This window comes from Aptenodytes forsteri, unplaced genomic scaffold (assembly GCF_000699145.1).
Source record: "Aptenodytes forsteri isolate BGI_AS27 unplaced genomic scaffold, ASM69914v1 Scaffold176, whole genome shotgun sequence".
Lineage (NCBI taxonomy): Eukaryota > Metazoa > Chordata > Aves > Sphenisciformes > Spheniscidae > Aptenodytes > Aptenodytes forsteri.
The window spans coordinates 37,019-62,789 of NW_008794853.1; the positions used below are offsets into that span (position 1 = coordinate 37,019).

General features: G+C 40.4%; 1 protein-coding gene across 1 annotated transcript; it reads left to right on the forward strand.

Annotated features, from left to right (window-relative positions):
- The first annotated feature begins 2,185 nt into the window (after positions 1 to 2,185).
- C7 (complement C7) lies at positions 2,186 to 24,739 on the forward strand. The gene is made up of 18 exons (XM_009274529.2): positions 2,186 to 2,324; positions 2,618 to 2,673; positions 3,443 to 3,518; positions 4,467 to 4,608; positions 5,428 to 5,569; positions 6,541 to 6,679; positions 7,321 to 7,455; positions 8,650 to 8,893; positions 9,551 to 9,664; positions 10,088 to 10,254; positions 11,259 to 11,487; positions 12,061 to 12,232; positions 12,604 to 12,691; positions 14,076 to 14,208; positions 15,207 to 15,398; positions 17,071 to 17,167; positions 21,258 to 21,442; positions 23,381 to 24,739. The coding sequence occupies exons 1-18, from the start codon at positions 2,319 to 2,321 to the stop codon at positions 23,566 to 23,568; spliced, it is 2,505 nt and encodes an 834-aa protein (XP_009272804.1). The 5' UTR covers positions 2,186 to 2,318; the 3' UTR covers positions 23,569 to 24,739.
- Positions 24,740 to 25,771: the final 1,032 nt, after the last annotated feature.

Here is a 25,771-nt window from a genome sequence, read left to right on the forward strand (position 1 = left end):
CCATTTTCACTAACAGTAAGGGAAAATCAGCCCCATCTTCTCTTTTAAGTTACACTCTTACTGGGACACTAGTCCCTCACTACCATGCAGTCAGGGGAAGTAATTGGGGAGCTCCCTCAATCAGGCCTTTTATTATAATTTATGTTATTGTAGAGGTGCCTATCAGTCAGACTGGGACTGTGCTAGGTGCTGCATAGCCCCTTGTCACAAAATTGCCGTGTAAGTAGGTTATCATGCAACTGAACGTAGCCTTAAGTATCAATAACACACAAAAGTAGGAAACTATCTAAATGGTCCAGAGCCTAAATGCTATGTAGAAAAAGGTTAGTGTAAGTACCCTATGAAATGAAAGAAGAATCAACCATTCACAGTTCCACTGTTGTAGAGGAGACTGAATATCCATCCACTGCAAACCAGTGAAGTGCCACAGGACCTGTGGACTTGCAGTCCTAGGAGTGACACAAGCCCAGCTCTAACATCCCTCTGTTTTGCACCTTGTCGGTTCAGTCTCTTTGCTTTTGTTACTGCTGAAGCCAGGATCAATAAAAAAGCAGGATCCTGTTTCCAAATGAAAGAAGATAAGGTCTTTAGGCTGAGGTACCTGAAAATGTGTGCTAAAAGAACTATTATACAGGATCTGCCAAAGCAACATTTTTGTGTTACTGAAATGCTTCTTGTAAGAAGACATTCCATCAATATAAACTCATTTGAATATGATACCTGTTACTGTCAATGATTTTACTACCCATTAATTAATAGCAGACCCCCACCACCACACACACTTTCTTTGCTAGCTGCATTTGTCCTCTTATATGTTTATTTGCGTGTTTTGTTTGTGAGCAAATTACAGTATATTTTTATCTTGAGGGTTATTATAGCTAATGATGTACTTACAGAAAGTGAAATTGCTATCTAAGCCATTAAAACAGCTAACTGCAAGATCAAGACATATGTCTGGAGAGAGAAAGTATTCTTCAGAGTTCCCGTATTCTGGGCCAGCTATTAAAGGGCTTAACTCGGTTTTAATCATTTCCTTCATAGGCAAATGACCACTGACAATGTTGCACAAATCGGTCATAAAACTTAATAAGAGCATGAGGATTTTGATCAAAAGCAATAAAGTATGTACAGAAGTGATGAAAGCATATGAATTACATTATCAAAGAGACTCATAGTTACTAAACCTGAAAAGTCCCAAAGACAGGCTCTGACTTAGCTAAATTGGCTCTGGGGTTGCTAACTTCTGAGGAGTGGACGCAGGCATCCCTCACATGGATGGAGTAATGTGGCCCGAGATCTAGGCATCTTCTTAAGGAAAGCAGACCATGCCAAAAGAGTGCAGGGTTTAAAAGTCACCACACAGTGATGCTGTGACATGAAGCATTTAGTTTTGTGAGGACTGTGTTAAACTGTTCAAAATAGATGTAGTATCTGAGATGTAGTATATGAAGAGTTTTCAGATAGAGGAGCTGCTTTTCCATGAGGGCTTCATCCAGGCTCCACTAGGATAAATTAATGTCAATTTCCCCAGCACCTGCATTTTCTTGTTGTTACTGGAATGGATCATCACTGGAAAGTGAAAAAAGTCAAAAGAAAAAATAAGAGGGCATGGCAGGGTGAGGAAAGAGCTCTTACTTCTGTAAGACCATCCCCACAAAAAGCCAGCCGTTGATGTGCCATTGAAACTAGGGACTGTGTACGATCTCAGGAAGTCTTTCACAGGCAGGGCCATGCCAGAATTGGCCAAAACTTGCATTCAGATCCATAAGCTGATTTTCAGTGTGAGAACTCATACACAAGAATCAGCATGACTGTAGAAGTGGGGACTGAAGGTTCATGATCAAAATTAAACCTTAGCAATACCAGCTTAATTCTAGAGCAGCTCTTCCTACTGAAGCTGGGGACTCAGCTGTGGTGTAGTGTATGTGACACCAGGACTGGCCTGGGATCTCTGAAAAGCCTCGTTCAGAGGAAGTAAACTGTGAGAGAGAAGATAAGGAAAAGACGATCGTTCTTCCAGTAAACACTCTTCACAACTTTGTGCCAGCCCCAGTCAGTACATCCAAGCCTTGATTTATATGTCTTAAAAACACTGAGCAGCTCCCAAAGCAGGCTGTGTCCCTGGAGAGGACTAGATGGATTAAGATTAAAGTTCCTCAGCAATATTCAGCCTTTTTAGGGAAAGAAAAGCAGAATAGCAAGGCAGAGTGAGAAGAGATGTACAGTAGCAGACAGACTGACTGACTCCTTTGGCTGCTGAATGGAGTGGAAGTGCATTTTCCCTGGTAATTGCTGGATATCTGAGTATTTCATCTAACATGAAGGTAAGACAATTGTTTACTTAACTTGTACTGATGAAGTGAATATGGCAAGTGCAATGAAATATTAATTTATATGGAGAAATACTTAGCTGAAAATGTAATTGGGCAGTATTGCAAGAAAGAAGAAAACTAAAAAACAACAGCTTGTACAACAAAGCTGAAGAAAATCAGTGTGACGCTCTGCTTTATTTCTTAAGCTGACTAGTGTAAAGATCACAGAAAGTTAGAAAAGCTCCATGAACTAACGGAAAAAGCAGAAAAGCAAAGTAAGTTTGCTTTTGCTCCTCTTTTTTCAGGTGCTGGGGATTTTTCTGTTGCTGGAAGTTTCAGGCTTCTTTTCCATTTTTTCCAGGTGAATATTTCTTTAGTGAATTACATGCTGAAGATTAAGTATGTATAATTTAACAGACAACTTCTGGTGCATGACATGGGGCAGGGCTTAAAGGGGTCTTCAGATACATTTCCTGGGAAATATATTCCTGATCCTGTTTGCTGTCAGCACTGCCACTGCCATCAGTGGTGACAAGAGTGAGGCATTACGGTGTCCCTTACCTCTGCCCAGAGGAGTCAGGTGCCTTTTGGAAAAAGAGCACACAGCAGTGGTGTGAGCCAAAGCAACACACATCTGTGAACGGCAGCACAGCTTACCCCAAGCCAGCCCCGATCCCGAGGGCAGGTAGCACCCTCAATGCCTCCCATTGGCAAACTGGCTGTTTGAGAGCTGCCGCGGGCAGGTCTGCTGCACGCCGTGGCACACACAACCCCTGGCAGCTCCCTGTGGATCTCCAGATGTGGTCTGGCCTCTCTCTGCTTTGCAACGTGAAGCTGGTCTTTGAAGCTTGTATTATGGTTGCACAAAGTCCTTGCTGATCTTCAGGCTAGGTGAATGTATCCAGTTCCTTCTTTTCAGTGACCAGAAAGCCCAGGCTGGGGCTGATTTCATTCTTACATATGAAAAGCAGATCCAAGTAGTTTTAGACAGAGCCTGATCATACCCCTAGTTGTTATTGAAGGCCTGCTTTGCTAGTTAGGAAAGTTTTGCACTAATGTAATGGATGAAAATCCCTGATGATTTTCCTCTCTCTTTTTTTTTTTTAATGCAAAAAATACTACTGGAGCAGCCCTTCCCCTCCAGTCCATTGCCACTGGAATTCTTTTGGCCCTTGGTCCGAGTGCGATGGCTGTACTCAAAAACAGGTATAGACGGACACACCTTTTCTGTACTCATGACTTCAAAAGCATATGCTTTTTTCCCAGTAATTAAGGAGCTATTGTATCTTTAAAACCCCGAATCAGGTGTCAGACAAAAGCCCCAGCAGAACGAGAAGGCTGAAGAACAAAGAACTCAGAAGGGAAATCCTTCAGTCTGTCCCCAATATGTTCCTTTTCAAAGCTATGATACTTATGTGGTAAAATAATTTGTGCACTTTTTATTTTGGTGATAGTTCCAAAAAGCTCAACTGAACTGTTCGGTAAACTGAGATGTTCCTCTGCTGATGCTGGTTTGTACCAATTCTGTTGATTTTTCACTAGTCAAATCATGTCTCAAGGAAAAAAAAAAATTGGTTGCAAGGTATTATCCTCAATGAAAACAAGTTGATGATTTTTACAGTGCAACTCTACTGATGTGCAAGACACTTGCTTTTGATTTTCCTTCTCATTTACTTTGATGTGGCATCAATTAGGGAGGGATTAGTCAAAATTAAAGATGTGCCATGAGACTGTACTTATTCTTTTTAGAAGTAAAAAGTAGCCCACTTGATGGTAGATTTTATCATCCTTAATGACATTGTTTACTTTGAAGAACTTTAGCAAATTCATATCGGGCATGATTGGTCCTATTAAAAATGTAAAACAAAACTGAAATTTGTCAGCAGCTTTCTCTTGGTTTCAGTTACATATTAGATTTTTGAACAAACCAGCCAAGCTTATGCATCAGTCTAAAGACCTTATAGATAAAATAGTTGTCTTTCTATTAACTTGAGAGTTTGTTACCATATTGTGGTATACCAAGTGTGGTTCTCAGAAAAAATAGTGAATGTCTCATTTCCTTACAGGAGTAGAGTGGTAGCATTGTCTTGACACTAGTAAACTATTCCTGCTTTGCATTTGGATTTTCTAAGATCTCCCTTGATTTGCATTCAGATTCGGAGGCGGACGGTAGCAGTTTATGGCCAGTATGGGGGAAACCCCTGCTCTGGGGATGCCTTTGAAACAAGATCATGCACCCCCACAAGGGGATGCCCAACAGAGGATGGCTGTGGTGATCGGTTCAGGTGTTTCTCAGGTACAATCCAAGATAATTTTCACCATTTTCTGGTCATAAAGTTAAGACAATAACCTTGTTATCCTTGAACTTAAGTAAATGGGCAATGGCTTTGCAGAACCCTTGGCCTAGAGATAAATTTGATTTAGGAGGATGCTTCCTTTTTTCCAGTCTCCTCTACACAAGTTTTTAATTTAATCTGGAGCATTGCAGAGCTTTGCAGATAGTATGCTGTAGCCCTGGTAGCCTCTCTAAGTCATTCTGCCTTACTAATTTGCCCCAGAGTACGGGTTTTTTTCATTATGAGAAGGTAATTAAGGAATGCAACCTTAGATGTGATTGTTTGAAGCTGTTCTAGGCTATATCCAAACATCTTGGAAATCACCTGGGTCATGGAAACTAATGCTCCCTAAACCAGTCCTCATATCCAAGCAGCTTCCATTATCTTCACAAAAAAGCACATTATCTCAGTAGGTAGACATTTATCACAGAGGAACATGTTAAACATGTTTTGGTGCTACCAGAGAGGTAATCACAGTTAATCACAAGTGATAGGGTCAAAGGATGAAAGCTCAGGAAATAAATCTAGAAGCCAACTGTTTTATTAATATATCATAAGCCTTGAATGGCTGTGGTTCCCTCAAGTGTACTATACACTATTGCTTTATGTCTACATTTACTGTTGTTTCACAAGCCCTCCTGGGCACAGACTGTTCATCATGGCAGTGAACAAGCTAATTAATGTAGTAGATAAGTGGGACTTTTGCTTTGATTTTAGGTGAATTATTTTTAAATGAACAAACACTTCTCCTTTCCCCATGCATTTTTGTTCTGATTTAGGTCAGTGCATTAGCAGATCTCTTGTGTGCAATGGAGATCAGGATTGTGAGGAAGATGGTACAGATGAAGATCGATGTGAAGAGAAGATGACCGTATGCGATACTGATAAAACACCTCTGAATTCAGAACTTACAGGAACAGGGTAATGTTCTGTGCCAGGCTCAGTAGTACTGGTGCCAAATGCATTTACATTTTTGTTGTAGTTACAAGCTCTGGCTGTATAGATAGGCTTCCTGGGCCTATGGCAAAACGTCCCATATGCAAAAGTGTTCAGTACGATGATGGAGGCATCATGCCAGTGGCTCAGTGCAGCCAGGAAGTACAGGCTCTTTGATCTGAAGCACAGAATAAAGCTTTTTATCTTTCATTCCTGCTATTGAAAAACATCTTTTAAGATATGAAATGAAATGTCAACCAATAACACATGATCATCAGCATGGAAAAAATGAGCCAGCAATGCTCGTTCTTTTTCTTCATTGCTGTTGCATTTAGTACTGTGGATCCATATGGATTTCTGTTCCCATCTGCAACCTAGCGAAATAATTACCTTAAGTTTCTTTGGCGTAGTTGTGTCACTTGCTGTGCGATATAATTCAGATATAATACAAAAAACATTTTGGAATGGATGCCCTGTTGTTTCTGTGTTTCATTAATTGCTGGAACAATAAAACTTAATAAATCAGTTGCGATAGATATGAATGTCTTAATGTTAAGAGATATTGATATGTGTTTATTTTTGTTGACAAATCAAGAGCAACATTTTGCTTTCCATATTGTAACATGCTACGCACACTGCAGTTCTGCAGGTATAGAAGTCTATCAGTCAGTATTCCTTTTTTTTTGCTTAACGTTAAGAGATATTGATATGTGTTTATTTTTGTTGACAAATCAAGAGCAACATTTTGCTTTCCATATTGTAACATGCTACGCACACTGCAGTTCTGCAGGTATAGAAGTCTATCAGTCAGTATTCCTTTTTTTTTGGGTAAATCAGCTTATGATCTTAATCTGCAGATATAGCATTCAGTTATAATGGCTCTGTAATTTTTGCATCCTGTAAAATAATTCGCTACCTCTCTGTCTTAATGATCTTTCATGTTTTTCTTCTCATAGCTTTGATGCCATTACTGGTGAGACTAGGGGAAGAGTCATTCATACAGAAAGCTTTGGAGGACAATGCAGAAAGGTCTTTAGCGGCGATAGGAGAGAATACTACAGGCTGAGTGAAAGCGTTCTTGCTTATACTTTCCAGGTATGTTTCCATTAAGCACAGCTTTATCTTTAGAGCCATGACTAAAACTGGGAGAATGATGCAAAGCTTGTAGGATCTTTTGGGAGGTAGGTTTCCCTAAATGCTGCTGAATGACACCTGTTCCCTCTCTGCAGTCGCTTATTATTTTGAAATATAAACTGGTGTATATCTTGCTAAAATGAAAGGAAAAAAAATTGTAATTCCTTGGATGAGATTTCTAATTCTCTCACAGTTAGACTGAATGTAAATCCACCTCCTTAGCACAAGTAGTCGCCTGAATCGCCCTAAGAAATGTTACGTGCACAAGGCTTTGGGTGCTTTGTGGAGATCTTCCAGAGATATGGTTTGTTTGAAGTCGCTGTCTCAGAGATTTGGTTTGTCTCACGTTTGTCAAAAGCATGCCAAGCAATCCTTAATGTACTTTACTTCATAACTTAAATACTTAATGTACAAATATATATATAAAAAAAATAATGCTTTTCCAATAGCTTTCAGTACTTTTTATGAAATCTGAAATGGATTCAGCCTGAAAAACACATTGGATTTTTTGCATCAGGAAGGACTTGCTCTACTCTGTAAGTTATCATTTTTAGCATCCTTCATGAAGCTCTTTATACAGAGTTCTATCTTTCATCTTCTAGGTTAAAATTCAGAATGATTTCAGTTATGAGTTTTTCAACAGCAGCTGGTCTTATATGAAACACACAGAGAGGTATGAAAAATCAAACAGTGCACGCAGGAATTCAGAGAATAAAATTCTGCAACGCAGTCAAAAGGTATGTAAAAGTTGTCACTGTGGCTTAGTATTTTGCATAAATATTTTTGTAATTTTTTTCATGTGCTTTAATAGTGAGATGCAAATATTTATTTTATCCTGATATTTTTGGCACAAAATGCATGACAGAAAAAATCCCATAAAACCTTTACAAAGAGATCACTGGTTTGGTTATCAATTAAGAAGGGTTGGCTGCTGTTTTTACTTTCTCCATTTAACCTCTTTATTAGTGAATTATTTATTTACTAGCTGTTTTCCTTCCTATTTGAGGAAGAAAAACATTGTCTTCTTCTCATAACTGATTAATCTTTTCCATTTTCTTCTAATGATTTACTGCCTTTTTTTTTTTTCCTATTACCTCTGTCAGTATCTTGGAGCAAAAAAATTGAAATAATTCTGTGATTAAAGTTAATTTATTTTATAATACATTTTCCACTAGTAGAACTCCATTAAGAGAGAGATTTGGTGTCTTAAACAGTCAGGAGGTCACAGTGCTTATGCCTTTGACTTATTTAAAAAGGAACATTAGATAAATAATTTAAGAGTAACTCTCAATTATGAAGTATAACCTCTATCTTATAGCAAATAAAATCTAGTAACAAATGTATACATTTTATGGCCCCCAAGATGACAGAGGACAAGCTCATTTTACCACACTAACAATGACATGTTTTGAGACTTAGCATAACAAAGTTCAAAAGAAACTTTGAGAGGCTGAGGTGAACAATATTGTATAGGCATATATGTATTTATAATTCAGGAGCATCCTTCCTCAAAATGGTTAGAGCCCCTTACAAAAAAAGGCTCCTCTAGACAAAACGGGGTGCAAAGAAGACCTCTCTATTGCCTCTGATTTGCTTTCAGACAAGGCTTGTTAACCTGCTACTGCCAGGCTTCTGGTGTTGGAAACCACCATTATCTTTGAAGAGTGGTATTTTCCTTCCTTATTTGTCCTTATGCTAGCTTTCAGGTACACAGGAGGAAAAGAAAGATGTTGCAGCAATTATAAATAAAGGTCCAAAAGATATTTCCTAACTTCAGGGTATTCTTTTTGCATTCACTGAGTTGCTTAGACATATCTAACAGCTCTGTAAACCTGTTGGTTAATAGCCAATATAATGTGCGTGTCATCTGGCTAGTAGGAATTACCCTGATAGTGACAGGGAGCATGACTGACGTCTTTTCCTTCCCCCAGAGTAAGCAGCTGATGGTTATTGAGAACAGTGTGGAAGTTGCTCAGTTTATTAACAACCGCCCAGACTTTCTCACTCTTGCGGAGCCCTTCTGGAAGGAACTGGCCAACCTTCCAGTTGTCTACGAGTACAACATCTACCGAAGACTTATTGAACATTTTGGGACTCATTTCTTACACTCTGGATCTCTAGGAGGACATTACAAACTTATTTTTTATATGGATACTGACAAAATAAAAGCAGAAGGTAGAGTACTAGAGTATTTGTTACAAGAAACAAAGTGAATAAACACGAATAAAAATTTATTTGCATGGTATCCCAGCTAATATCTAAAATCAAGTAAGAGACTTCTGCTAGTCACCACATTCTCTTCACAGGCAAAAGAAAGAAGATTAGAAAAAGTGCCCAAACCACAACATTTAATTCTAGATCCACATCTGTGACCTGCAGTGCTCTGGGTAGCAAAGATTTGATAGTTGGTTCAAGACCTCATCAGGCTAAAATTGAATTCTAGTGCCAATCTAAATCTCAAATAATGTTAAAGCTTAAAAGTTACTTGGAGATGAAGGTTGGGTAAAACTGTGTAAAGCAGAATAAATTACAAACAGAGCAAACACCAGAGTGACACGTATGATGGTACTCAATGTTGAACAGTGCTGTAGAATTAGGAACTGCTGAGAAAAGAAAGGAAAGAAACAATAAACTTTTCCCAGATACACCTCCCATATGTCAGCCTCCATCTGTAGGCTTTAGCCACACATGGACCTTCCCACAGGACGTGCTAGTTTGTTGCCTTCTAATTTAGGCATAATACTTCATGACATCTCAAGTCAATGGAAAACTTGGAAATGAATCCAACACACTTTCTGTGTACAGTATTGTTAATGGATCGATTATCTGCAGGTATGAGCATAACAGACATGTATGAGTGTACCACATCAGGCTGGAACGCATTCATTGTGAAAAAGAAGAAAGTAGAGTGCTCCAAACTGGATAAACTGCTACAGACTTCTTCAGGTAAAATGTTCAACAGTGGCTTGTACAGTTGTCATGTCTCCATCCTTCATCTCCTCCTAAATAGCTGTCAAAATGAGGAGGAAGTGTTGATAGCTTTGTTGAACTCCATCTTAACATGCTGAACCCAGACACCAAATGCCTGGTTTAAAAGGTTCTCCAACACTCATCAATCATTGCTAATGCTTTCCCAGTAACTAGTATTTTTCTGGACACCCTAAGTCAGGGCTGCCAAGACACCTGCAAAACCAGATACTTCTTATATATTATTGATGTAAGAGCTCTTGATCCAGGCACAGGTGATTGATCTGCACTAATGAGTCCTTTCACTACTTGCTAGCATAGTTTCTGCATGCATTGTTTCTATTTCCATTTGTAAACATAGCAATGCTGGTATTTTCTGTATTTCCCACCCTGAATCTACAGGAAGCAGTGGTAATAAGATTAAAGGAGACTCCTACGTAGAAGGAGGAAGCCTAGATACTGTTGCTGGCCTTAGTTTTCTAGAGCTGAATAATCCTGCTGGGAACAGTCAGAGATACTCCTCTTGGGCCAGATCAGTGACAGACTATCCCAGAGTAATTAAACAAAAGGTAAGGCTATTTTCCTGAAGCAGAGATGAGCAGATGGGATCACCGCAAGGGGAGAAATGATTAAGCTATAGCTGGTGATTAATCAGGCTGTAGTCTGCAATCATTTTGTTTTCAGATCACTTTATAAAAAAGAAAAATTCACAGGAAGAAAATGCCATGAAGCTAACGTAATCAGCTGCATCATGAATCTAAGTCCTTTGGCAGGTCAATACCTACAATCTTACCAGCCTTCAGTGACTTTAGTGGAGCTCTGCTTAAGAATAGAGGGTCACCCTAGCATTGGAGAAAGCCCAGATTTGAGATAGCCCCTTTCCTGAAATGCATATTGGCGGATCTGTGTGGCTTCCACTCGGCTTGCCAACTTCTGTGTATCACTTTTATCTGTCCTCCTTCTGTCTGCATCCAGAAGTTTAGCATAAGTGGAGATTCTGGAAGCCAGACACTTCAAAGCTGGCCGTGGCCATATTCACTGCTACCTTGTCTAAGTCACTTTTGGGAAATGCCCACATACTGAAGAATGGTATAAATCTAAACGATTTCTGCCAGGAAGTTTTCAATTAAATGTAAAAGCACAGAATATAATAAAATAGGTAATAGAAATGCAAAAATGCTTATTGTTACCTTCAATCATTGCTCAATGAAATTCCATAATGGGTTTTTTAAATGTCCAGCTTTTTAGGCTGCGAATAGCTGGATGAGAATTCAGGTTACTGTACATTGGTGGTCTGTGTTACACTTTTATCTCAACTGCAATCTCATACGTCAGATATGTTTAAACATGACTAATCTACCACTAGCTTTAAGAGATGCTGTTAAGCAGAGCTGACTTTTCAGAAGGCGGCTAATATTAAATACTAACACAAGATTTTAGCTAGCTAGCTAGCAAATTAGCTAGCGTCTGTCAACTCCCATGTGCAGGAGCTTACCTCACAAATTATTTTGCTTATAAACTCTTATGTCCCAATTATAACTATTTAATATAAGTGTTTCTCTCCTCTGTGTAGCTAACACCATTATATGAGCTGGTAAAGGAAGTGCCCTGCTCCTCAGTCAAAAGGCATTACCTAAAACAAGCCATTGAAGAATATATGGCTGAGAATGATCCCTGCAAATGTCAGCCTTGCCAGAATGGTGGTGAGGCAGCTGTGGAAGGAACTCAGTGTGTATGTTACTGCAAGCCTTACACCTTTGGAGCGGCTTGTGAGCTGGGAAGTCTCGTGCAAGATCAGCCAGGTCAGCGCTCTTTAAACTTGTGAGAGTTTGGAAGTGGCAAAGTGTGCTCTTCTGCTTCCAGAGTCTGTTTGTCCCACTGCACAACCTGAATGAGTGGCTGATGTGCAGTGGCTACTTTGGGTCAGATAGCACTGCAGACATGCAGCGCGGGGAGGGTCATGCTGAGCCTGAGTCTTTGCTTAACACGTCCAAACAGTACTTAACAAAGAACTGTTTTTATTATTATTGTTAAATGCAGCAGACAATACTAACCACTCAAAATGTAACCTTCTGTAAATAAGTATATATACTAAATGAATGAGTATCAATAACTTCAAAAATTTTTGCTTTCTAATTTTGTAATTACTTGTAGCTTATAGCTATTTTTATGTTCTCTGAGACTCTGACAACATATAGACTCCATGGAATTATACTTATGTAAAAAGCAAGTTTGGGAAAGGTGAAAGGTTAGATCATTGCCATCTGGAATTCTCTGTAAGGGCACAGTTTGGACCATCACTAGCTTCGAACAGCCTGTGCCTTTAAACCACCTACAGAGTGGTTTAATGTGCAATATTCCCAAATGTTGCGTAGGTATTGTTGATGGACACTGGAGCTGCTGGTCTTCCTGGAGTTCTTGTTCAGGGGGAAGAAAATCAAGGAGTCGAACTTGCAACAACCCCTCCCCACGTGGTGGTGGGAAGGCCTGCATAGGAGAGCAGCGTGAAAGCAGACCATGCGAAGATGAAGAGTTGCAGCATTTTCGGTAAGCAGAAAAAAACATTGGGAGCATGACTACAGGAAAATTTAAAAATTTATTTCAGAAGGGTGCATAAGCTATTGAATTCAGGGAGAAGATCACTTACTGAGCTTTCATATTTAAGTTGAAACAAAATGAAATTCAGAAGCTGTGAATCTGATACAAGATAAGAGTAGAAAATGGGGTAAAAGCCAGTAAACTTGACACCATTCTATTTAGCTCTCTCTCAGAGAGCCTGGCAGTGCCTGATTTAAGTATAATTGTGATGTAAATAGGATGCATAATAGTCTTGAAAATGGGCTTCACTGAGAAGTGTAGAATTTTGAAAGGAAGGGAGACTAAATTCAAACTAAATCATACTTTTGTTTGCTTCATAGCTTGATTGAACCACACTGTTTTGATTTATCCATAACTCCTACAGAATTCTGTTCACCTCCTCCCCTCTTGGAAAATGGATTTGTTCAAGTAAGTTATTTCTATTACTCTATTATTTGTCCTATCCCTACCTGCAGTGTCTCTATTACATTTAATACAGATATTCACTTGCAAAATTGTATTTATCTTGGTAAGCTTAGTATCAGAGCTACTGTATAGCAGCTCTCTGCAGCAGCTCTCCCTGGCTGAAGTTTATGTGACATTAGCCAAGAATTCTTACTAAAAATAAAAGAAAACCAAAAAAGCCCCACCTCCAAAACCAGAACAAAATCTTTGCTTTTCTGGACCATGGTACCTACAGAGAAAATAATCTACTTGTCTTTTACCCTATACACATATTAAAATTTTTCTGAGCCACATGAATTACATATTAAAGCACAGGAAACTAGAGAAAAAACAGCACAGAAAGTAAACTGTCCAAGGTCATCCAGCAAGTCCATAGCAAAATTATAAACAGATTTTAGGAATCTTCACTCTACACCCTGTAACTCACCATTGTACTTTCTTGTTCCCTGGTGAAACTATGATCTGGCAAGGTATTTGGCTGACTGTAACTTGCGCCTATTTAACAAAGGAGACAATTCTTCCCTTGGAGGAATGGATCATTCCTTCTCCTTGTTATAAGGTTGTCTAGAATCTTTTTGCTCAACAAATAGATATAAGGATTGGTTCAAAATCCGTTAGTTGTCTCGGCACAACTGCAACCCGGGGCAAGATCCAAAATTTTGTGCTCCCTCTTTTGCTAGTGATTTTTGGGGGGTAATCAATAGTTGTCTCCTATATTGATATTTTGGGTTCACAAACTAAAGGTAAAATCCTGCAATTTGTGGAGTAGTCTCAATTTTTCATAAGATCTCTCCTTAGAAGAGAGTGGGATATAAAATGAGGAAAGACCTGTGTCTTCAAGTCCCGCTCTTTTGAGTGACCATATCACATTAACCTTTAGCAAGCTGATAACATGCCATCTTAAGAATTAGTAAAGCCATATGCTCTCCACTGATCCCCCCAGAAGGCTGTTCAAGAGCTTATGTTTGCCCTGTAATGCTTGATAACAGCCATATTTGCAGTCAGTTTATACATTGGCAGGAGAGCGCTGTTCCATCACTGACGTACCACTGCCAGACCCCTGTCACAGGGTACCGCCAACTCTAACTCTCCCTTTGCTAAGTTAAGATAGCCCAAATATTCTGTATTCTACCAACTTATTTGCAGCATCATCTCCATTTTGATCACATTTACTGACTATTGATAACCACAGTTGGCCCCAGTATTCCAGACACTCTCACCAGTGCATTGTAGAGTGACATTAATACTTCTCGCTGTCCTCAGCTACTGCATCCCAGAATCAAAGTTCAATGCTGCTGGTAGTTCTTAGATTGTATATCCAAAATTTCACCTTTTCCTTTTCTTTCAGAATGCTGCAAACTCATACCCTGTTGGGAAAAGCATTGTTTATGCTTGCAGACATGGATATTCTCTTGTTGGTGATCCTGTTGCTAAGTGTGGCAGTAATTTACAGTGGCAAGTGGGAGACAGATATTGCCAGGGTATGTCTAACTGATTCTTGTTTTGAAATACAACTCCTGAATTCCAGTGAAACATCTCTGAACATCTGCTTTCAACAACAATGGGGGAAAAATACACACCTGCGTTTCCCAGTTCCCTAGACATAATCAGGTCTAAATTGACTTCTATTTTTAATCCAGATATTGTAATACTGAAATAGAGAAACATGCCCATCAAGTCTGGTTTTAAGGAAGGCTGGAAGTGAGGGAGACTAAATTCCAGTCCAGGAATTACTTCCTGTGGAAACAAACTTTGTGGCTTAATTCAGTCCTGTGGCTATATGCAAGAACCGTGGGAATGAGTCTATGTCTAAAGCCAACTGAGGAAAAGGTCCAGTGGGCAGCACTGGGCAACCACAAAGTTCTCAAATAACCTCCTTGTCATAAGAACACAACTTTACATCTTGGATGATCTCCCCACTTTGCTTTTTTCCTCTAACCTGGTCAGTAACCATTAGGGTTTCTTTTTTTCCCTGCACATTTTATTTGTATGTCAACTTTGAGCGTGATCATATAGACTTGGGAATTTTCAGAGCTGCAGTTCAACACCATCCTTTCCTCCTTCCAACTAGGACTGACTGCCCACAAATGCTGGTCCACACTGTTTAAATGCCATCTCTGTGTATCAGCACATGGTCTCCCAGGATCCTGTATGTATGACCTCTCTCTACTAGGATGTTACTCTCTAGTATGAAACCTCAACAGAAGCATGGGTCCTAAGAACAAAGAAGCCCTCTTCAAGCTAGGGCTGGACCTGCAGGCTGTAGGAGAAGATATTGTGACTCTGTCCTTGGTATTGCACATGTATGGCTGTTGTGATGAGCTAATATCCTGTGCTAACGTGATTGATATGTTTCTACAGGAAAATCAGCTAATCTTACCATTCAACTTGTTAAGGAATTTAGGAGAAGATAAAATATGTGACTGCTTTCTGCAATCCACTGATTCACTGTGGCTATCTCAAATGCTTCAATCCTTAGAAACTGCTTGTCTCCTGCCTGTCCTGGAGGGGGGTTTGCAAGGAGAGCCATGGAAACCTGTGTATGAGATCGGTGAGAGAATAACTCTGTCTTGTCCACACGGCATGCATTTAGAAGGAGCACACTCCATTTTGTGTGAGCCCAGTCTCAAGTGGTCTCCTGACATGAAGACTATCCAGTGCAAGAGACCAGGTAAGCCATTGCAGTGCTCCAAGTGCAGTGAGGGAGTTTCTTTCCTGGACATACTATGGCTTATGCAGGTAAGATATAGACAGAGCTATAGGTGAGATATAGTGATAGAGAAGCCATACTTATATCATATGCAGGAAGCACAGAAAACGTGAGCGTGTGCTTTCTGTAGGCTGTTCAAACAAGATGCCTTAAGACATTTGTTGTGAGGTTTCCTTATGGCTTTTTGCTTCCCATTCCCCTATTGCTATCAAGTATTGTCACTAACAATATTTTAAGAGATTGCCTGGGATGTGTGCTACCTATTCTGCCACCCAAGTATACTTCACTTTCCACCCATGCCGTGTAACACCACCACCGTGTGAGCTGCACCTTAAAGATATGGCTTTTCTATCTGGAAGCTGTTCAGTGCACCATAGCCTCTCATGGCAGAGAAGGACAGGGCTGGATCACTCCTTTTGCTCATCTGACAGTCACACAGCTGATACGAAATAAATCTCCAGGGACTGGAAGCAATGGGAAAATGCTGCTTCAAGTTCATGGTAACAGCTGTTTAGGCTCTGGGTTGATACTGGCAGGCACTGGCAGAGAAGGAAATGGGCTATAGCATACAGCAGCTCTCAGTCATCTTTTCCAGCTGTGGAAGGCAGATGAGGCTTTCTCTTGAGCACTCCTATAATACAGCACTGGGGATGGAGACAATGCGGTGATTTTTGGTGGAAATTTCCCCTCTGCAGGAAGACAGCGTTATGCCTGCTGTCTGTATTGCAATGCACTGCAACTCTTCTTTTTTTTGCTTCTCTGGCAATTTCTGCCTGTCTATTTTGCTTAGCAAGTCTTAATCCGTAAGGGAGGTTGTTTTTTTGTTTGGTTTGTTTTTTTTTTTTTTAAAAAAAAGGCAACAATGTTCAGGGGTATTAAAGTTTCATGTTAAAGTGGAAACCTACAGACATGTAATCTGAAACACAAATCAGGGTAAAGCTTTCTCAGAAAGTGTGTCCGTATGGATTTAGCAAAGTCTTGCCATTACTTGCTACAGAAATCTCCAGAGGAACGTTTAGCAAAGGCCTATTTCATTTTCAAGCCTGGAATACAACTCAGCACTCAAAGAACAGGACATGTGCAATGATGAAAATTCCCCAAGAATCACTATTGCTTTTATTTTTAAAGTTAGTGCAGATTGAGGACTAATGGTGGAACTTGTAGTTTTCATTACCATCAGAGTATAAAGATATTCAGGTTCACATTTCTACATAGGACTTCAGAGCCTTAGCTTTTCTAGGGACAACAGTGAAGCCAGTAACTCTGAAACCTAATGATAAAGCCGTTGCCAGCTATAATTCAGCACTGCTAAGCTTAGCAGAAACAAACAGCTGCTGTAGAAATGAGATGAATGTTTAAGCTTGAACATAGTACCTATCTCATTCCATCTGACTCATGACCTGTGGAAAAATTACTGAACAGTAACTTTGCAAAGTGTATCATATCTTTTTAATAGTGTTGATTCCTTCCATGCAGTAGATACTTTTAATGAACATGCAGGATGTGACTTTATGTCATGGTTGTATACTTCAGTGCCTTTTAAGCTCAACTGATAGGATAATTTCAGAGTAGACCTTTAACAGCCCTTGTTTTTCTGACCCTTAATAGCACTGTCTGTGTTCTTCTACTTCAGTGGTCAGTGTGAAACCAGAAGTGACAGAGCCTAAATGTCAGCCATGGGAGAAAGTACATCAGTTTCAATGTGTGTGCAAAATGCCTTATGAGTGTGGGTAAGTTCAGGCTGAATTTGGCAATGACTTTCTCACTTTACTCAAAACCAATTAAATTTCTTAAGTCTTCAGTCCATGACAGATGAGAAAGCTTTACTCATATGAGAAGGAGGCTTTGTACTCTGTTTGCTTTACAGCTCAATCAGTGTCCTGTTCATCACTTACCTGCCTTGTCAGAGCTGTCAGTGGGTTTTAGCAGTGATGGAATTTGGTTGGATGACAGAAGGTGAAGGCATAATTTCAGCTCCACTTGATCTGTGAAATAGATGGAAAAAGATAAAATGGTATTATGAAGATTTAGAAAATTGAGGAAAAGTTAGAACAGAGGCCCTTGGGACATAAACCATCAAAGCAGTAAGCTACTGAAATAAAGCAGATTTCTTTTCCCTGCTGAGAGACTGGAGAGTTATGAAAGGCACAATAATCTAATCTCCCATTTACACAGCAGTTTGCATAGACCAGTCACGTCACTTTTCCTGAACTCATAACTTGCAGACCACAGTTTATTGTTTCCTGTTTGATCTAATCCTATATTCTGCAGTAAGCAATGCAGGAGAAATGTAAGGAAATGAGTAACTCTCTCAGTTCTTTGCTAAACATGGAGGTAACAGAAGCAAAACAGAGGAGCAACAAGAAGACACCTGAGACCACCTGGCGCTGATGGCCAGATGTGCCAAAGAGCTCAGCACTCCAACGTCTGGGCTGGTTTGCATAGACTGGATGAAGTCTCCTATAAAGTCATCACAGTGGGTGTGAGCTCTGGATATGAAATCTGTCCAGTTTTATGTCACAGCAGGAGCTGAGCCATTTCAAAACTCTAGGATAACAGACCAAATTTGTCTTATCCTTGTGTAGTAGGAGGAAGAAATTTTGAAGTTGTCTCAAGTGATTTCAAGGTAGCAGAACTTCTCAGTGGGGGACATATACTTTCCATCAGCCACATAGTTTAAGAGTGCCCTGCATGGTGACTCTGGTTCTAAGCCAAAATTAGCACACTTTGAACACCTCAAAATTAAAATTGGTGAGCTTAGTTCAGGTTTTGTAGATCCACTGGGCACTTCCCTAGGGTCTAAGGCCATTGTCTTGCATGCGAAGATAAGTGCCAGGTTTGTAATAACTCTGCTAAGACTCTATTCCTATCCTTAAACACCTAAATATTTTAAATAATCTGGTCCTACTCTTTGTGTCTCAACACTCATTAAAGTGAGGCAAGTACTATGAACCCCTCCTCTCGTTCATGGGTGTGTTGAGATTAGTTACATAGAAGATGAGGGGAGTCCACAATGCTAGGAAAGGCCTTGGGCAGAGTCACAATAACCTTGGAAGTTAAATGAATTACATTAAGTTATGCATTCAGGCTTCAGTTATAATTAATCTACTACATGCCTGTTTCTATTTTTTATAAGTATGTTCAAAATGGCAGGAAGATAGATAACTGTCATTTCTGTTACCTGATGCCATCTTTTCACTCTGTCTTGAAATTACACGTCTAATAATAGAAGGATAAATCATCAGCTGTCAAAGCAGACTAACCTGCCAGCCTGTTAAGGCTGTAGGAGTAAGGCATGTAGGCAGATCTTGGTCCTTCCTCAGAGAGCAGAATTAACTTGGCTTGCTTTGCTGTGGCAGTGACTTTCAGCAGCATCCTCTGCTCAGAAGAAAGCTGGGAACAAGAGTTCATGTGGGAATTCAGGAACACCATGGTTTCAGACCCATCTTATATCCTTTCAGTTTCCAAGAGACTAGCAGCCGAGACTTCCCGGGACAGCACAAGAACCCCACAACAGGCTGGTGAGGGGTAACTTGTCCCTCATGACGTGGTGCCTTAGGCTACATCTATCTTCATCAGCTAGAGCAAGGGAATGATCCTGGGCACCAGAGCTGGTAAATTGCTTGAGCAGCTCCTGGTAGAGCTTTGGCAAGGGCCAGCTCCTGGATAATTCCCAGGCACAGCGCAGGACTTACTAGGGTCAGGGACCATTCCAGTCCCCATATTTTGGGGGCAAAGAGAGTTTAACCGAATGGACACCAGCTATTCTGTGTGAATTGGCCCCAGTGAAAGGAAGGGGTCAGAGCACAGTTAATGTGTTACTACAGATGAAACCTCAGCCTCCAGTAGCTAAAGACTATCTCCACAGTGAAACATGAGATTTGATAATTTTTAAGTACTATCCTCTCTTTTTTCCTCCAAATTTATTTACGTAGCATCTATGTCTCTCCTAAGAGTTCTTGGCCTCTGTTACATTAAAACTTATGGTCTTGAATATAGTTTTAAGAAGTTAAAATCATTTCCAGCATGCTGAATTTTTCACTTTTTAGTTTCACCAAAAGTTGCCTGCCTCTCATTGTAGGTGAAAGGGAGAGAAGGTATTTGCTGACTTACACGTGTTATTTCATTTCTCACAATACGTACTTGAGTAAAAGCTTGTTCTTATCCAAGCCTTCTTATTCAGGTAAAAGATATTGAACTTCTCACATTCACTTTACACAAGGATTCTTCCTTGCCTCTAATAATTTTTATTGCACTGCTGTGATGCTCCCAGCCGTGTAATAGCCTTTCTCAGCAATGAATGCAAATTATTAATTTCTCTTAGGAGTACAGATTCTCCATCCTTTTTCTTACGCATCTGAACATGTTGATTTCCACTGGCTTTCTCCCAGCTGACCCAGTTATAGCAAGTATGTGAAGTACTCTCAAGCCAGTTTGAGAGATTATACTGTAGCGAGAGATTGGCAACAGGGACCATGAACTCCCTGGGTTCAACCTTCGGCAGCTGGTTAAATCAGCCTCCCTCCCCTCCTTTGGGTGTTGCTAAAGTGGTGCAAAGCAGACAGATTAGTGCACTTGTGTCTGGCCTTAATCTATCTGGCTAAATTAAGCTGCCTTGTATACAAGATTTTGACCTTAAGACTCAGATATTGGCATCTATCACTCAGGCAAATAAAGAAGGCCTCTGAAAAATTTAAACATAATGAACAACTTAATTACAGATTAGATGCTTTCCCTGGATCACACTTTGTTCTTCCAAATTTAAGCCTCTGTGGGAGTGTTTGTGAGCTCAAAAGGAGGACCTGTGCTCAAAATAAGCCTTTGGAGCTGTATTTCAAAGCTCTCCATCCCCTGGGAGCACTCTCTTGTACTCTGCGCAGCACCTTACCTGTGGCTGTAAAGTGTATCCAGGAGGGCACAGGCATGCCCTGCTCCATAGAGGCACTTTTTTTGTTCACTCCACACAGATGCCACTGATTGCATTGAGAACAAGTGGAGAAGCTTGGGGTTTGAGATTAACACCTAGAAATAACGGAAGGGCTTTTTCCTCCCCTCCTACACTTACAGCATAAAATACAAATGATAACAACTTCCTGGAACTGTCCCCAAAATAAATACTGTTTAAGGTTGTCCAAGAATTGTTATTACCACTTGTACAAGCTAATTTTTGTGGGTGCTAAAACAATATCTGAATGTCAAGAAATAAGCAAGCAAATTCCCTGGATAAATAGAGCAGGCTTTTAATAAAATTTCTGTGGAGATGTATGTGTATTTCCAGAAATATCTTTGGTCTCTGTTGTTGGATCATAACATTTTATTTAGTAAAAGCTGAAGCTTTTAAAGGACAGCAGAGAAAAGTTCTTTAAGTCTATTCTAATGTCTTATAATTAAGAAATACTTATAAAATATTTTAGTATATGTGCATGTGTGTATATATCATTATATGTATATGAAATGTTTTCTGTGTGTGTACTTAGGTGCATGCATGTGTAATATATTAGAGAATAATTGAGATCTGAATTCTTTTTAACTAGTCTCGCTCTCACTGCTACTGAGGTCAATGGCAAATACCCAGTAATATCCCTGTCCTTCAGAGGGGGCAGATCCTGGCTCTGCTGAGGTGCAGCATCCTGTGGAAAAGGAAAGAGTCTGAATTATTCATGTCTATGTCTCAAGTTCCCTTGGTGCACTCTTAGGATGTCCTTCAATGAACAGGGAAATTGGAACTGGACCCCGAATGTTTTCCACTCCTTCAGCTCTTTTTAAGAGGTACCAAGATAAAACACATTTAAATAGCACGATCCCCGCTTTTCTTTTCAGTCCTTCCCTGGACACCTGTGCTACAGATCAAAGAACCAAGAGAAACACACCTTTAACTGTTTGCAAGATGCATGCCTTGGAGTGCATGGGCAGAAAATATTCTCTTACTAATGCAGAAAACTGCAAGATACCTCAGGCAGCTGAAAAATCATGTGGATCATGCCGTTCATGGGAAAAATGTGATGGTAAGAGATGCTTCACAATTGTAAGCAAAATTGTTTATATGACCAAAATGAAATCTTTATCCTCAGTTACGCGTTAGCTGTAGGTCTGTCCTGGTATGGTATTTCCAGACCCTCCCAGAAGCACCAGGCACTGCTAAGTGGGTTCAAACCATCAGCCCGGTGTTTGGTGTCCAAACATGGCAGGAAGCTCCAACCATGGAAAAGAAAACCTTGCAGGATATCGTAACAAGATGCACTGTCTAAAGGAAAAGCTTATTCCTAGTCCCCATTAAGTGGGTTACCCTGTTGGTCCTCTGGAATTTTTGGGTGAAACCCTTGCCCTACTCTTTTTTCACTGTTTCCACCTGGTTTGAATTCCTTAACACAGTAATTGTGGGAGTCCTTTCTGCCCACAGGAATAGCTAATCCTTTCCTGAAATTTGCTGAGCAGTCTCCCCAGCAGTATCTTGTGGCAAGGAATTGAATGTCTTATTCTATACTATCTAGGAAAGCCACTTACTTTTGTTTGTACTTCACTGCCTATCCCCAGTTTCTCACATTATGATCAAAGGTGAATGTCTTTTCCTTCGGAGGAAATACTCCCAGTCTTTTGCAATCTGTCTGCAGTGGAAGTTTTCAAATTCCCTGATCTAATTTCCCTGAGTGTCCTACATGTATTTCATGGAGGGTTGCCAGAAATGGGAAGATAAAGAATTAAATTGAGTTTTTAGAAGTGCCCCACATAGAGGCAGAGTTATTGTCATATTCTGAAAATAAAAAAGATTACTTGATAGGATTTCATCTGTTTTGTCTAATAGGGTTGAACAGACAAAAATAGTAACAAAAAAAGATAATTAAAACTGGCTGGAGCTTCAGCAGAGACAAACACAGGCAAAAAAATTAAACATACAACACCAAAACAAAGACACAGTTATGAAAAATAAATCTCAGATGGGACCTTCTTCTTATCTGATTATTTAGCTGTTGTCACTGACACAACTACTCACATTTATTTGTAGGGGTAGATCCTTTGATCTTAGTGAAACAGCCTGTACGTAAATAAAGATACCAGTTGTAAGTGTCTGTATGATCAGTTTGCTACTGTCCAAGGACAGATCTCTCATCTTGCATGTTATCTGGACTCTGGAGAAGTAGATACATGAACCGATTCAAGCAGTAACAGCAGAGAAGTGTTTGAGAGCAATATCTCGGGCACCTTGAGCAAGCTTTTCCCACAAGCACAATCAGCCTCTTCAAGCAGAGGAAGCCCCAGCAATGCACCACTCGTTTCCACTTCTAGTTTTTCCACTGAACCTGAATAACAGCTAATGTTACTTCTGCTTAGGAAAAGAATCATAGAATGGTTTGGGTTGGAAGGGACCTTTAAAGGACATCTAGTCCAACCCCCCTGCCGTGGGCAGGGACATCTTCAACTAAATCAGGTTGCTCAGAGCCCCGTCCAACCTGACCTGGAATGTTTCCAGGGATGGGGCATCCACCACCTCTCTGGGCAACCTGGGCCAGTGTTTCACCACCCTCAGCGTAAGAAATTTCTTCCTTATATCTAGTCTGAACCTGCCCTCTTTTAGTTCAAAACAATTACCCCTTGACCTATTGCTGCAGGCCCTATTAAAAAGTCTGTCCCCATCTTTCTTATAAGCCCCCTTTAAATACTGATGGACTGCAATAAGGTGTCCCAGAGCCTTGCCTTCTCCAGGCTGAACAACCCCAGCTCTCTCAGCCTCTCCTCGTAGAAGAGGTGCTCCAGCCCTCTGATCATTTTTGTGGCTCTCCTCTGGACCTGCTCCAACAGGTCCGTGTCTTTCTTGCACTGAACACCCTCCGGAAAATTGCTGTCAATCCTACATTGTTGCTGGAAACGACAGTTTTTTTGTTTTTAGTCTGGTTTTGTTGAGTTGGATGCCATCCTGAGTGTTTTTCCTCTGTGCTTTTGCTTAGCGCAATCAAACAGCTGTGTTTGTGATGAAGATGAGCCATGCGAGGAGGGAGGCATCCAGATCTGTGCTGAAGTGAGTGGCTCTGCTGCCCGTCGGACCATGACCGAGTGCGAGGCTGGGCGGCTCAAATGCCAGGGGGAGACTGTCACCCTTGTCAGCATACATCCCTGCAATGTACAGACCAAATAAGATACGTTATGGTTCATTTTGTTTATTGCCATGGGATATATCAAAATGTGTCAACTCTTGGGCAAGACCTACGTTGAAACTTGCTCTACCAAATGTAAGCTCTGCTGTGAAGTCCACCGCAGCTGATGACACTGTGTGCAACAGCTCTGGTTGGCTCTGAATCAGGGCCCGAGGCTCTTTGTTAGGCAGAGCTGCAACCACCGTTACCGCTCATGACAGGGCTCTTGCTTAGACCCTGGACTTAGCACTGGCAAGTTTACTTCACATTTCCATCAGAATTAAAAAATGTTGCTGAAGTGCAATTTCCAAAGTAGCATTTATAGTGATGGATTACAGTGTCTAACATTGTAAATACATTTTACTTAAAGGCACACAAACATATGTGTGCACTGATTACATTTAGATTGCAGGAAAAAAGGATAGGTTTTACAAAGTAAGATGCATGATTCTTCTCTTCTAATAAATTAACTTCTTCCTACTGTACTTTATTCAGTTGAGCAAACAGTATGCACAGCATTGAGCCTGTCCTTGAGCCTGAAGCTTTTAAAGGTCAAAGCAATGTGCATTAACAGTAAAGTCAGCTTAAAGTAATGAGAAGACTTCCTATGCTCGCAGCTTCTCGTACACACAACTGCTTCATGAAAAATCAACATTTTGCATTGTCATAACTATCATAATGATCTATATTTGTAAGCACAGTTAACTCCGTTGCATTTGTCACATGCATTTATGTTTGTGCCAAGACCAGTTTGCTTACAGACCATTGCACGTAGAGGCCTTCCACCACAGCAAAACTTTCTCAAAGGCAGCTATTAAGGAAAGTGTATGTTCACAGAAATGGAGACACTCTGCATATGGTCCCCCTGGAGATACCTTTGGACAATCTCCTAAGACTGTTCCTAAATAAATGGAATCTCTTACACTCTTTCCTTACAAAGCTAAGCATGCTGTCTAGTCAGGTCAGATGACATCTTTGCTTACATATGGTGTACCTTGCAAGTCAGTTCAGGTACCTGTCCTGGGCAGTCCAATCCCTCCTGACTATTCTCGGATGCAAATAAGGACAAAGGGCTGGATAGCAAGTAGGTGATCAAGCAAGTGCAGTACTATGAGCAGGAAGCCTGTATGCTTTTTAAGCGACAGATTTTATTTCTTACTATTAATAAATACCTACCAGATAAAACATCTCTCTTGGTTTTCATGTTTGTACTTGTAGCTTCCCAACTCTCTTGTCCACAATTTCTAGCCTTTTTCTTGGGGCAGCTGGCACAATACATGATTGGACCATGAGCCCAATGGGTAGCAATAGCTTCCACAGCTGCTGGAGGCAAGAGAAAATCACCTGGAAATTTCCTGATAGATAGCACAGAAATAATAGTGACTTGGTGATTCATGTCTTCAAACATAGGGAAATGTAGAAAACCAGCACAGGGCCTCAAGAAATGCTGAGAATTCCTGCTTAAGAAACAGGTCCAAAAAACAGTAAGGTTGCCTGATAACCATCTCGATACATCAGCAGGAACAGATCTCCATGTCCATAAAATAAATTAGTCTGAGATAAGACAGACAAAATATTAATGAAGGCTGCATTTCAAATGCTTCATCCAGTCCCTTACATCTCACTGTTTATCTGACCCATCTAAATCTTTGCAAGGATCCTTTTTCTCTCCTTCTTCTTTCTAATTACCCACTCCATCTTTTCCCCTCCTACTTCTCAGCCCAGCCCAGATGGAGTAGACACCTCATAGACCCTTTCCCTCCCAGCTGCCTGCCCGCAGGTGTCCAGCGAGGGTCTGCTCCCCTTCGTGCTGTGACACTGCAGTCCTTTACCTGCCTGACTTCTGCCACATACTGTTTTCAGTCTTGTATTTGCCCAGGTCAGAAAGCACTTCAGTTCCATCATCCCTCCTGAAAACCTGAGGACATGATGCTTTTTTTTAAAAAAAAAAAGCAACCAGTTGACTGTCTAATGCTGCTTGGGAGGGAGGAAGAAGTAAGGTGAGTAGGTAGAAGTTTTCTTCAAAGCAATACAACTATTTAATGAATGAAAACCAGGTTCATGTAGGACCAGTGGCTGGGAGGACGATCTGTCCAATTGTTCATTCATTCCTATGGTGTGCACATCTGCTGGCCACACTTTGTCCCTTTCAGAACAGAAGTATTCCCAGTCACTGTGGTCCACCTCTTCACCATACTGTTGTTA

Bases quoted from the DNA above. Each gene is read 5' to 3' on its own strand.
- C7 (XM_009274529.2), top strand. The intron at 2,674-3,442 runs GTGAATATTTCT...CTACTGGAGCAG, and splicing joins TTCTTTTCCATTTTTTCCAG to CCCTTCCCCTCCAGTCCATT. The intron at 7,456-8,649 runs GTATGTAAAAGT...TCCTTCCCCCAG, and splicing joins TTCTGCAACGCAGTCAAAAG to AGTAAGCAGCTGATGGTTAT.